This window comes from Lottia gigantea, assembly GCF_000327385.1.
Source record: "Lottia gigantea unplaced genomic scaffold LOTGIsca_71, whole genome shotgun sequence".
Taxonomy (NCBI): domain Eukaryota; kingdom Metazoa; phylum Mollusca; class Gastropoda; family Lottiidae; genus Lottia; species Lottia gigantea.
In genome coordinates, this window is record NW_008710397.1 from 204,060 (window position 1) to 218,382 (window position 14,323).

The window sequence follows — 14,323 nt, forward strand, 5'->3', positions numbered from 1 at the left end:
GTCTTAAACGGATTATCTCTATTTAAAGCTAGGTCGTATGGAGTAATCTGTTTGATAAAGCACCGACCTTGTTACAATATTGATGAATGAAGATCAACGTGATCAGGCATAGATCACTTACATAAAACCTCCAATTATAAACGTTTGGGCAACATCTTGATATTGTTAACTAGATTTTTATTGAGATCATTCTATTAGTATCACATCTCACTAACTCTTTGAGCTGTCACTCAATCTTAATAGAGTGTATAAGGGAACTCTACTGAAGATAGAAAAATGGGCACTCACTCTGTCACTTATCGTTGTTTGTTTCTTACATTTGACAATCAATTTTTTCTTTCTCGTGTGATTCCATAATATTGACCTCACCGACTTGCTTCCAACACGTGTTTCGGATATAAAATCCTCAATAGGATTAAATCAAGAAAAAATTTACTAGATTATGACCGACACAATATATATACTCAAAAATGTGCAATTGATGTTATTTTCTTTTTATTATTTCAGTTGCGGCCCCTAAAAGGGAAGAAGGGTTAGTTTTTGCTAGAAATGAAGTCAATTTTAGTTACAAGTGTGGTTGTCGTAGCTGGTACATTATTAACATTAGTTCAAGCATTAGGTACGTTAAATCTCTGTACTGTTATAATGGACTTTTATATAGAGTGTGAGAATTGATATTTTCGTGGGTGCAAATATTGAAAACTAGAGCACGTATTTATATTCATCTTCCAAACTAATAATACATGTATTTTCTTGGGCTAGCTCTGGTGATCAATGTTTTGCAATAGGAAACTTTCTGGTGCCTGTGACCAAGCCCCAAACTAGAAAGCGTAGCCTAGCAGCCTCGGTTCACCAGCTGCTATGAATTGAATAGAAGGCGCACATGAGCAGGCAATCTGTTTCAGCCAATTATCTACTTATAAACTGAATGCATTTTGACAAAGACGTTGATATAGCTGCGAAGCACAATTTCCCCTTTGACTACGCATAAAAATTAAACGCAGCTCATGAGATGCGCAGCAGTCAACTTCAGCGAAACGCTCATATCGAAAGCCGCCCAGTAGCGACTACGACCAGCTGTGTGATTGCATCTCACCCTGTTGATTGTGCGCACAGTTTGACTGAAAATTTAGGTGCTCTTGGATTTTGTCGCTAGTTGTTGCAAACAAGCAGATTCTGTGCGACTCAAGTGAACCTATCCCCCTTTGGCTTTCAGATATTCACAAGAGATCGTGCATGTTTATGTTATTAGGAATTAAGTTCTAAAGAAATACCCGTTTGAATTCTTACAAATTCCGAAACCATGGAATGTGATTAATTTTGTTCATATGAAAAAAATATGATTTAATAAATAATCTAATATATTTTAGGTTTAGGTTATTTTTACAAATGTCATTATCAAGATGAACGAATTTTTAAAATTTAAAAATTTTGTTTCGTGAACAATAATAGAAAAAATGAGAATCTCGGTATGAATATCAGACCTTCGGGGTTATATAGACATTATTTCTTATTTATCTGGACAATCTCATAGACGGATATAATAAGTTTCAATTACATTCTGAAACGTGATTTCAAAACATTTGGCATCTCTGCGGAGCGTCGAATATGTTAAAAATATAGAATATAAATTGGTTTGTTGAACCAGTCTCTATTAAAATTGTATTTCAAATAACCAATAGTGAATGAATAACAGAATGAAATTGTGTAACAAATTGAAAATGAACATAAGAATTGAATATTGAAATGAAACCTGTTGTGTATGACGTAATTTCCTTAACATAATGTAAAGGACATATCGACTAAAAGATCTTATAAAAAAAATTATAACGGTTTCAGATCGCATGATTTCAGACATTTGGCTTTTAAACCCTTCGAAGAGTTTGCAGGCTAGTTATTGATATTTTAATTCCTAAATAAGTAAAAGATCAGTCAGTCCATTAGCGCTTCCATATTCGGGAGGCCAAAATATGTGGGATTTCCTCCGATGATCCCATTAAAATCCACATCATAAAATTTCATTAAAATATCATCCTTTGAAAATATCATTCTAGACGAACAACTTGCGGGGAGAGCCTTTTGGCATTTACACATTTTTTTGTGTGTGGATGAACGGTTAAAATATTCTTAACACATTCAATTTGATTTTTACAGGTGCCGACAAGTTCGCAGAACCAGCTACGCAAAAGCATTCAAAAATACCTACTGCAGCGCTCTCACATAGTGGTGATACATTGCTTAACACCGACGCGCATCAAACTAATCCGTCCAACATCTGGAAATCTAAATCGAAATTTGACTTAGACGCTTTGCCTGTTGTAAATAGACAAGATGTGCAGTCACATTATGCTCAGCATAGACGTTCCTACGACACTCCGATGTTTCTAGGCAAAAGAGACTTGAAAAATCTAAGTCTAAGGTTTAAACGTGCTACTGATCTAGAGGATTTAGACGCAACAGAATTTTCTGATGACTTTGACAAGCGCGGAGTGGACATACCGCAGTTTATTGGCCGTCGACGTTACGACACGCCGCAATTTATTGGCAGACGAGGATATGGCGTTCCCGCTTTTGTAGGAAAAAGGGCGTTTCGTGCTCCGGCTTTTATAGGAAAAAAGGCGTTTGGTGCCCCGGCTTTTATAGGAAAAAAGGCGTTTGATGCTCCTTCATTCGTTGGCAAGCGTAAATTAACAGCACCAAGCTTTATTGGAAAACGGGGTCTTGACGTCCCTGCTTTCGTTGGTCGCCGTGCATATGCGCCTCCTCAATTTATTGGAAGGCGGGGAATGGATGTCCCTGCCTTTGTTGGAAAGCGCGAATTTCAAACGCCCATGTTTCTTGGTAAACGAGCATTTTCAGCACCCAGTTTTGTTGGAAAACGTGGTTTGGATGCCCCAACTTTCATAGGCAAACGAAAAGAAGAATCCTTTAGAGATTTATTAGCTACATTACAGGCTTATCGAGAATACAGACGACTCATGCAAACTGACAAACGATTTGACGCACCGCTGTTTGTAGGAAAACGAAGTGACTATGAAAATGACAACCTCGCAGCAGAAACGTTAAGCCGGTAATGTGATAGCGGTTTTTTGCTCCTTTATTGCTGCCGAAACCAAACGCATTGTTACAATTTTTTTTTTGGTTTTTTTTTTGCAAATTGGACCTTCTATGTTCTACAGAGTGGTTCTTGCGCTGACTGCATCAAGAAAAGAACGAAATGGTAGTTGGAAGGGTAGTTGTGACTCGAAGATTGTGATCTGAATATTACCATGAAGACTTACTTTTTTGCGTTGTTATTTGTTTCTTTTGTTAATGTGTTTGGTTTTCTGTATTCGGTGAACGCTTCAGCTTACAATGCGACAGGCTGTTGAAACCCAAAAGTGAACTATTAATAAATACAAAGCGCAATGTATATACATGAATAGTATGCCAACAAATACTGTTAGGTTCATCATTGGTAAAATTTGATTCAGTAACATAACTTGCTTTTATGTACACTATTAATGGGTTATAGTGAACACTTATCATCGGTTTGTGATGTACACTACAAATGGGTTTTAGTGAACACCTCTCATGGGCGATGGTGCATATCTTTCAGGAGATTTCAGTGCATACCTCAATGGGTATTTAGAATGCGGTTGAATGTAGTTGATTTGAATATGTCATTTATAGGGGGATATAAACAAAACTATTTCTCTTTAAATATTTTAGATGATGTACAGACGAAGATATTACTGCCTCTGGACGACCTCCACAAAGTAGATTCTTCCAAAATGGACGTTCCTACCGTGCAGCTCTGGGATGCTGACATGCCACGTCCAAACGGTGCACGATTTTTAAAACTTGATCCAGCTCATGCTTTAGGGTTCCTCGGGCAGGAAGCGAGTCCCGTCAGTAAAAGATATTTAGAGTTTGTCGGTAAAAGAGACAATGACAAAAGGTATGCTGAATTTGTAGGTAAACGTGCTGGCTTTGGTGAAAAGCGATATTCAAGAGGCAGTCTTTCGGAATATCTCAGCAAACGCTTACGTATTAGGAGACCTGAATTTGTTGGCAAAAGATCGAATCAAAAACGCTATCTTGAATTCATTGGTAGATAAACCTATCGAAATTTTATTTGATCGTTTTACCTCATGCATCTGATCAACATTTTCATTGGGTTTTATTTCTCCAACTTAATATCTGCGGGCTAAAATGTAAAGCTGGATCTAAGCGTTTGTTATGTCATTTGAGAGATAAGTAATACCTAATCAACATTGGTCTAAAATGACACAACGATTACTTAGATCCAGTTTAATGTTGGAGAAGTGCATTAATGATATATTTTTTGTTATTATATTATTGAAATGTTTTGCTGAAATTATACTGTAAAAGATAAAAGTTCCAATAGCTTTCCGTTTCTTCAATCCCTTTACTTATCTGAGGAACATCGTACTTGGATATTTAAGCCCGATCTTCAGAGCACGATCGCACAATCATGCCTTGGATCCTGTATGTCGACCTTGCATCTGATTCTGGAAGTATGCTGATTTTCAAGAATCGGAAGAATTGAAAGGATCACAGCTGCGTCCGATTAACATCATATCCCAATCTCTCGCGAAAATTGAATCTGGACGTCGAGAAACAAATGTGTCGTTTCCCTTTATTAACCTTAATAACCATACCGAACAGAAGTACTAACCAGGTTAGTTACGGTTACAGAGCTTGCACAACTTGCCACAACACAACTTTATTAAATACCACAAAAACGAAATAAACAAAAAAATACTACGCAATGATCTGATATGGTGCTGAAGTGTCAGACGTAAAACTCCATTCATTTCATTTTTATTATTCTGATACAAATCTTAAATATTAATAGTTTTATTAATAGAGATAATAACATGGTACAAAGCATCCAGACTGCTGAATCGTTTGAATATAAACTCCTGCCTGCTCAGTGGTAAACCAGGCCGCTTTTACGTTTGAAACAATACAAAAAATAAAATAACGTATTAAAGTTGTTGGCAGTCCTTAATGAACATATCACGAAACTGGAGGAAAACATGCATCGTGATTGGCAGACAAAGGAAATCCTTGGACATTCTTCAATGACCATACATGAAGAGGTCATCAAGATGTCATGAGATAGGGATGCACGGGCCGATATTCATCCTTCAGACTAATCACCTCCCATCACACTTGGGCTGAAGACCCAGAACTATAGAAATTCAACTTTGGTTCCGAAAAGTTTGATTGGGATAAGTCATGAAGGGATTTCTCCAGCAAAACCATGAAAAATACCCAAATTAATCTACTATGGATGCCTCAACCCACAGACATTTTGCTTAAATCCATACATTAGTTTTCCAAGACCATCCAAAAAAATACGTAAACCTTTCAAATTGTTTTGGCGCTCTTAAAATTAACGACAAATTCTTTTAGTTAAACCATTTCAGAAAAGGTAAGGGACACATTTCTCTAGAATTTGATCAATGGTTCTCTTTAACTTTCACCTCTCTAGGAATATTAAATTAATACCAATACGAAAAACTTTGAGAGGTGATCGACGAAAATCTTGTCCCCAATTTCCTTTATGTGATAAAAATATATTGTTTGTAGAGCGAAAATACGATGAAATGAGGATAGGGTTATTCAGTCAAACAAATATTTATATCTATTTTAAAACCCACCTTATGTAGATAACATTAAACATGCTTTTCAAAAAACCTTCATGGTTCGACTGACAATAACCTACCAAGTAAACAGTAACGATGAACTACCCCAATTTAACATAATGAAGATGTAAGTCTGCCAATAATCTCAGGTTTCTCCTGTTTGTTGCAGATGTAATGTTCTATTTCAGAAAGAACAATATCAAAACTGAATCTGAAATTTTCTCATCCTAGACATTCTTTAACGAGAACAGTTCTTTCAAGCATCTTTTGCATTAATCAATGACTTAACTGTACAAGTATGTAATGAATGAATTTGAGTAAAGAGTATGCATATGGTAGTTGTTAATCTCGTTAAAATTATGCTCATATTTCTAGAAAATGGCACATAACCCTTCTTTAATAATGTAAGTACAGTAAAAAATCCACAATTAGTGAACATTAACTAACGTTATAAAAAGGCAATACCAGATTAAATATGAACAAAGATCTTCAACATACAAAAGCTGTAGCCTACTTATCAAAACTAGTTCTTAGCCCGTTTTCTCTCAAAAGGGTTGTAGATACGTAAAGTGCATTTTTTCAAGTACGTCATGATGCCTTTTATGACCGAACCCTTTACCATTTCTCGAAAAACCTAAACCAGAAAATAAATCATCCATGAATGAAATAACGAAATGAGGACATATTCTTCTGAGTTTGGCCTATTCCCTGTGAGGTGGCATTATAAAAAAAGAATTGTTTTGGACAACCATTGTGACCTGTATTCTCCAATACAGCAAACATATGACTTTTACACGTAGTCCCAAAATATGTCCAGCACCAGATCAATTCTATTTTCAAAGAATACAATTTAGAATCTCAACCTCCACTTCGACAGTTTTTACCCCACCCCCTCCCTATGTATCTCCAGTCTCGGGAATTTTCATCATTTAAAACGTTGTTAATTTTATCAGATCATGGAAATGCAGTTAACTTCAGAAAAGAACGAAGCACCTAGACCTGTAGTATTTTTATCAGCTCACCAAATAAACATCTACAAAACTTTTATCACGAAATGACGTATGATACATCTGATGAAAATAGACATGACGAATACACATGTACACTATTGTTGACATCTTTTATGTTCAAGTTGCTATTAAGGTCTATCTTTCGCTGTGTGATCTTCAGTCATCAAAGATAGCTTGTTAGGCAGAGTGATATACGACCACGGCAGCAAAAATTGCAATACTGTTAATGACAGTTAATGTTAATAATGTCAAAGAGTTAAAACTCATCACAGATATTGAACAAATAACACATTGATCATATCTATATCATACCAAGTATCAGCAAAACAATTCAGAACTTTTGGTCTTTATCACATGCGCCAATTTTGAACTTTTTTGAAGGATAATAAATTTACCCATAGGATCATCAAAATTATATGAAAATCGAACACGTCCTAGGTATTGTTTTGTTATTAAATTTGGATAATAACTGTAGTAACTGGAGTAACACATTTCAAGGGAAATAAGTCAGAAAGCGTTTAACAAAATCGTACCAAAATTGAGCCCATTCCAGATATATATCAATTCAATCCAATTCAACTTGGAAACGCTACCACAAATATGTTAACAGATAGACACCATGACCCAATTTCTCAAAAATTCGTACGAATCAACTTGAAAAACGTTATTTTTGACCTTATCAATTTATAATGTTTAGGCTCGTGCGATCTACGATATTTCGAGAAACGTGGTTCATGTTCCTTAACCAACGGTAACGATGATTAACCACATCGTATCGTTTCACATTGACGGATACGAGTGACGCAATAAATGCTCAATATTTTCATGTGAGTATATAAAAATCACGATTATGAATCAGAATTAAATAGAACATTACAGACCTATTTATTGAAACAGGGTCAAGGGGAGATAGCCTATGAGTTTGATCTTAACAAATACATACTATTGACTTAAAGAAAATGATGACTCTACTTCAAATGAACTAGATAGTTTTGAAAGGACAAATATTATGCTTCTTTATGCATCCAAGGGAAGGGAATGAAATGAAATAAATCTGCGTCCTAGTTTCTGCACTCAACTGAACATAAGAAAGAATTCAGCGTGAAATGGGCGAAATTAGACAGGACAACAAACACCATACCCATTTTCCGAATTTTATCAATTGTTACGTGAATGCGAAATAAAAACTATATTAGACAATTGCCAAACTGTAATTAATCATCACTTAGTTTTTTAACAAAATTTGCCGGTATGTTTTTCGCAGGAAGAGATATAAATGTAAGTCATCGTATACCAACTTGTTCTGTGTGGCGTGTGTTTCATCAGATTCAAATTATTTTTCAACTGACTAACAACTCGAAATTTTACATACTTCATTGTGAGATCTTTGACGTTAAATATTGTTGCTGTTATTATGTCCACAAAATTATGTAAATGATAGCAGTCATTAAAAATTCTACTTTTTAAAGTCAATACAGCAATGATCTTTAACTACATCTTATATATGCACAAAATTTCATGAATCCTCTCGAATCAATTTTAAAGTACTTACTATTCACGGGTTAAAGACCGAATTCATGCAAATAAATAACTACTATCACGATATTTTGACACTTTTGTAATGAAAAAAAAGACGATGGCAATCCCCTTCAGTAGATATGATCATTTTTTTAATTTCTATTTTAGAATGTAAAAAAATGTTCATGCAAACTCAATAAGTATAGCACTATCAAAAGGTGTAGTAAGCTCATCTTTATTAAGCTTTACCAATTAGTTTCAACAACTTTGTTTCAACAATCTTATCAGTAGATTTAGCAAACATAATCTTTTCAGTAAGTTTAGCAATCATAATCTTTTCAGTAAGTTTAGAAAAACACAATCTTTTCAGTAAGTTTAGAAGAACACAATCTTTTCAGTAAGTTTAGCAATCATAATCTTTTCAGTAAGTTTAGAAAAACACAATCTTTTCAGTAAGTTTAGAAGAACACAATCTTTTCAGTAAGTTTAGAAGAACACAATCTTTTCAGTAAGTTTAGCAATCATAATCTTTTCAGTAAGTTTAGAAAAACACAATCTTTTCAGTAAGTTTAGAAGAACACAATCTTTTCAGTAAGTTTAGCAATCATAATCTTTTCAGTAAGTTTAGAAAAACACAATCTTTCAGTAAGTTTAGCATCATAATCTTTTCAGTAAGTTTAGAAGAACACAGTCTTTTCAGTAAGTTTAGAAGAGCACAATGTTTTCAGTAAGTTTAGCATCATAATCTTTTCAGTAAGTTTAGAAAAACACAATCTTTTCAATAGATTTAGCAAACATAATCTTTTTTCAGTAAGTTTAGAAAAACACAACCTTTTCAGTAAGTTTAGCATTCATAATCTTATCAGTAAGTTTAGCAATCATAATCTTTTCAGTAAGTTTAGCAATCATAATCTTTTCAGTAAGTTTAGCAAAATACAATCTTTTCAATAGATTTAGCAAACATAATCTTTTCAGTAAGTTTAGAAGAACACAATCTTTTCAGTAAGTTTAGCAATCACAATCTTTTCAGTAAGTTTAGCAAACACAATCTTTTCAGAAAGTTTAGAAAGCACAATCTTTTCAATAGATTTAGCAAACATAATCTTTTCAGTAAGTTTAGAAAAACACAATCTTTTCAGTAAGTTTAGCATTCATAATCTTATCAGTAAGTTTAGCAATCATAATCTTTTCAGTAAGTTTAGCAAAATACAATCTTTTCAGTAAATTTAGCAAACACAATCTTTTCAGTGAGTTTAGCAATCATAATCTTTTCAGTAAGTTTAGCAAAATACAATCTTTTCAATAGATTTTGCAAACATAATCTTTTCAGTAAGTTTATCAAAAACAATCTTTTCAGTAAATTTAGCAAACACAATCTTTTCAGTGAGTTTAGCAATCATAATCTTTTCATTGAGTTTAGCAATCATAATCTTATCAGTAAGTTTAGCAATCATAATCTTTTCAGTAAGTTTAGCAAAATACAATCTTTTCAATAGATTTAGCAAACATAATCTTTTCAGTAAGTTTATCAAAAACAATCTTTTCAGTTAATTTAGCAAACACAATCTTTTCAGTGAGTTTAGCAATCATAATCTTTTCATTGAGTTTAGCAAACATAATCTTTTCAGTGAGTTTAGCAATCATAATCTTTTCAGTAAGTTTAGAAAAACACAATCTTTTCAGTAAGTTTAGCAATCATAATCTTTTACAAAGCACATTCTTTTAAATAGATTTAGCAAGCACAATCTTTTCAGTAAGTTTGACAAGCATAATCTTTTCAACGAGGTTGCCAATCTAGCTAGTTCAGTGGGTTCAATCTTTACAATATATTGAATCAGACCTAATCTTTTCAATTAGTGAAACTGGTCAACACAATCATGGAAGCATACCTCTTTGTGTAAAAAGATGAAATTTCAATTAATTATTTTCTTTTTCATCCATGTTACTTATTAAACTTCGTCTACATTGATCAACGAAATATCTTAGTATGTAGACCTATTGTCATGGAAAAATCAACCTGAATGCAAATATAACGAAAGGAAAATATTGAAAGAATGACTGTCACTACCGAAAACAATCCAGAACTTGTAGGCCAGGTATCCAATTATGTTACTGAAGAAATTCGCTGAATCATTTTGTCATGATGTGAAGTACAATGGAATATTTACTATCGTATTGTAGAAAACCTTGTTATAGGTAGAAGGGTGAAAATACGACCAAAGAATGAAGACTCGTGAAGTGTATTGACTTAGAATGAGTAATTTCGGGTGACATAGACTATAAAAGACCCCAAGTTACCCTTCTACGACAATATCAAGACCTGCTTTGCATGGTAAGTCACTTTTTGTTACAATTTTTGTCAAGCACCTAAATGAGGTTGTCTAGTGTTGCATGTGTTTCGGAGACACTTTTAGCTTCCATTTGCATCATTCTGATGTGTCAGAGATAAAATGACCAGATTATAACGTCATTATTACAGATACTGGTCAAGCCAAACAAATATTTCCGATAGTGTACAGCATATCCTGGAAATTTGAAGAATTTGTCTGGAATTACAGGAACCATATTCAGAATGGTGCAGCTTAAAACTATTTACTAAAAGCTATCAAGTATCTTTTTTTCGCAGATATAGGAATTATTAGACTGACAAACCCTAAAAATCTGGAAAAATGATAAAAAGAATATATTAAGCACCCACAATTAATAATACTTATTAACTAATTAATTGCCGTCAAATTAAAATTGGGTCCGAAAGTAATAAAATGTCTTATGTTGATATGCCAATGCAATCCAATGCAAATAATTTGTTGTAGACTGTGTCCACGATGGCTTCCAAGCTGATATTAGTATTGGCCCTAGTGCCTTTAAGTATGGCCTATCCACCTGATCATCACGATGCCGAGAAAGAACAGTACATGGCATGGAAAGAAAAGATGGAAAAGGAAAAGCAAGAATACATGGCTTGGAAAGACAAACAAATGGATGAACATAAGGACCAATTCATGGAATGGAAAGAAAAGCATGACGATATGGTAGACGAGTTTAAGGATTGGAAAGAGGACAAACATGATGAAATGAAGAAAAAATTCATGGAATGGAAAGAGAAACAAGATGCCATGAAAGAAAAATTCATGGAATATCAACATAAAGAGAAGGAACAACAGAAAAAAGAATTCATGGAATGGAAAAACAAAATGGAACAAAAGTCCATGAAAGACGTACGTATTGTATTTTGTAATGTGCACCATTTATTATAGACTCGGAACAAACGCAACAACTTTGGCACCAATATATCGGATAGCGACCCTCTTTCTAATAAAACTAATTTAGTCATCACATTTGAAATCTGGCCCAAACATTCGTATAGTTATATTTTGAATCGGTCAGAAAAACAAAAAAAATGCAAGTCATGATACGATCAGCAACCCTTGTACTTTCTGATAACGTAAGGAATTGACATTCAAATTTTGACCGATTCGTCAAAATGTATGAGAACCATTTAAAAACACCATTAACAATGGGTTTGCCATTCAAACAAATGTTTAACAATTAATAATACCCAGGATTGATGCCTGACATACAAAACTATTCTTGAACAAAGTTGATTGGTTGAATAATCTAGTGACAAACCATTTACGAAATATGATTTGAAATGGAACGACTTACTAACTGATATATTTAAATTTTAACTTTAGGGCGAAGATATGAAACACATGGATGACGACAGAATGAAAATGATTAAAAAATGGCACATGTGGGAAGAAAAAATGCAAGGCTTAGAACACTTTGATAAAATGATGGTTGAATTCAAAGGTAAAGCACATAAATTTGTCATGAAAGTTGTTCATCAAATGCTGGAGGTAAGTTCTTTTTTTAACAGAAGTTAAGTTGTCTCTTCCACAAGTTGAACTTGAAAGTTGTCTCTTCCACAAGTTGAACTTGAAAGTTGAACTACATTTGCTTTGGTCAAGGAAGGTCTTATTTACACAGGCTACACATACAATATATTCAACAAAACAAAATCAGGTGTACAATGGTGGAATTTGTCACTGGCAAACAAATCACCTGTTCCATTCAATTTGGTATTTCAGTTTTGCAACAGCGCAGAAACATCAGATGCAATGAAAGGTATGCTTGGAAATGCAGGTATGCAGGGAGATAATGGCGATAAAATGGGAATGGATGGTAGTTCGATGCCTTCTGACATGCACTTTCCCACAAATATGGACAGCGAAGAAGAAATGAAAGCACTAGCCGAGAAGGTTAGAAAAATGTCCGAAGAAAACCAGAAGAAGCTTTACATTGGTGGAATGATCAAAAGTATGTGTACTGGAGCCAAGACGTACGCCCTCCACGCTTATGAATGGAAGAAAAAATATTTATTGCATTAATCTGAGTAAGGTATAGTACTTATTTTCCTTTTATAATATGATAACCTTGACAACTCTATCGTAATTTGTATGATTTTTGACAAACTTAATTTCATGTCCAACTTGCAGATCGTGTGACATAGCATAGTAACAATGTGGTGATCAAAATGTTCAAGAAAGATCATTGTCTTCTCAGCAAAAGTATACCATCGCGAAATCCTAACGTCCGCTCATTACAAGTCATTGAGTCGAGAATGCAATGAAAACATTATTGTTAGTTTGTTAGTGAGGAAGCCGAATTTGGAATATTATTGAAATTGAAAGCAGTAACAATAATAATATTCATTACAATTCCTGGCTAAGTAACATGATATGAATGGAACGTGGTAAAAGACCAAATATTATAATTCTAATTCAGAAATAAGCAATTTTCAAAATAAAAAAGGGCTTGTTTAGCAAGTTTTTCAAAGTAAAATTTTTCAAAACTCATCGCCTTAAAAGTCAATAAAAGGACCTCTATTGTTTGTTTTCTTTTACAGCATAAAGTACTATTAGGTTACCATGATTAGTTGACTTGGAAGACCTGAATCAACATCATCGTCCTCACGTCAACTCTTCCAGTTGATAAACAAATTCACATGTGAACTCAATATTTTATATTTTTACTTTTTGGAATAAAATAATAATTTTTTTATTATCGTTTGAGTTTAATTTAAACCATATCTTATTTTTCTCAAGAAATACGAAAGTGCTATTAAATTTCACACTAACGACAAAGTCAGTCGTCAATTGTTTAGAGAGGCATGCATAGATAACAATACATTTGGGTCATTTAGTAAAAGACTTGCCAAAATGCCACACAGGATGTCCAACTACACAAAGTTTTGTGGGAAAAAAATCATATAAAATGCTGTACGTTTAGCTCGGCAGAATATCATTGTCATAATTATGACTCAAATTGGATTGTTGAAGTCATAACAAAATACATTGACATGTTGCTATTTTTATAATTCATCTACGTAATTTATGTGTTTATCGAGTTGAAAATTTTACGTTAATGCAATTCAGTGAATATGGGATAAGACCCAACCTCCCAACACCCAACCCCCCAAAAAACACAAACACACACCCGCTATCTTTATTTTATTGAAAATACTTGGGGGTATTTGGGGTTATCATACTTTACAGAGCAATAACTGATAATGATATATTTTCGTTATTCGCGAGTATTTTGTTTACATTATGTCTTGTCACGTGACCTTTATAACAACACGTGCAGGTGTGCTATATTATTTATTTACTCTTTATTCTAAGTAGGTCATATTTTCTCGTGCGATTCAATGTGCCGCGACCACCTTCAAACGGCTTTTGATCATAAAGCTTTTGCATAAAGACTACAGATGTCATTGAAGGCACATTAGTAAAAGCAGCTCTTGTCCGCGCAGCCTTCAAAGCAATGCGATGCTTGTTATGTGTGAGTAAATAAACTTACCGGAGCTTGTTGTCTTGCTAAATATACATCAACATTCACGTTTCCAAATTTCACAAACACAAAATAAAAATGTCACGTTTTCACTCTTATTTACAACAAAATATGTCTATGTTTACATAATAAAAACAATACTTCAAGGATACGCCATAGCCAGCGTGGTCTTACATTCGATGAGAGTTATGTCCCTTTTTGTCATGTATTCGATTGCACGTGCTTATCGAAACCGGGCCACATGGTGGAGGGCGGATGGCGAGAGGGGGCCACATAATAATCAAG

At 33.9% G+C, this 14,323-nt stretch overlaps 2 protein-coding genes across 2 annotated transcripts; both read left to right on the forward strand.

The window, feature by feature from the left end:
- Positions 1 to 549: 549 nt before the first annotated feature.
- Positions 550 to 4,100, forward strand: LOTGIDRAFT_167943 (hypothetical protein; the record flags this gene model as incomplete). The annotated part of the gene is made up of 3 exons (XM_009065826.1): positions 550 to 619; positions 2,155 to 3,070; positions 3,599 to 4,100. 3 exons carry the CDS (start codon positions 550 to 552, stop codon positions 4,098 to 4,100), a joined length of 1,488 nt encoding a protein of 495 aa, XP_009064074.1.
- Positions 4,101 to 11,010: 6,910 nt separating this feature from the next.
- On the forward strand, positions 11,011 to 13,247 carry LOTGIDRAFT_235843 (hypothetical protein; the record flags this gene model as incomplete). Its single annotated transcript, XM_009065827.1, has 4 exons — positions 11,011 to 11,403; positions 11,881 to 12,045; positions 12,277 to 12,586; positions 13,095 to 13,247. The coding sequence occupies 3 exons, from the start codon at positions 11,011 to 11,013 to the stop codon at positions 12,574 to 12,576; spliced, it is 858 nt and encodes a 285-aa protein (XP_009064075.1). The 3' UTR covers positions 12,577 to 12,586; positions 13,095 to 13,247.
- Between the last annotated feature and the right edge of the window lie 1,076 nt (positions 13,248 to 14,323).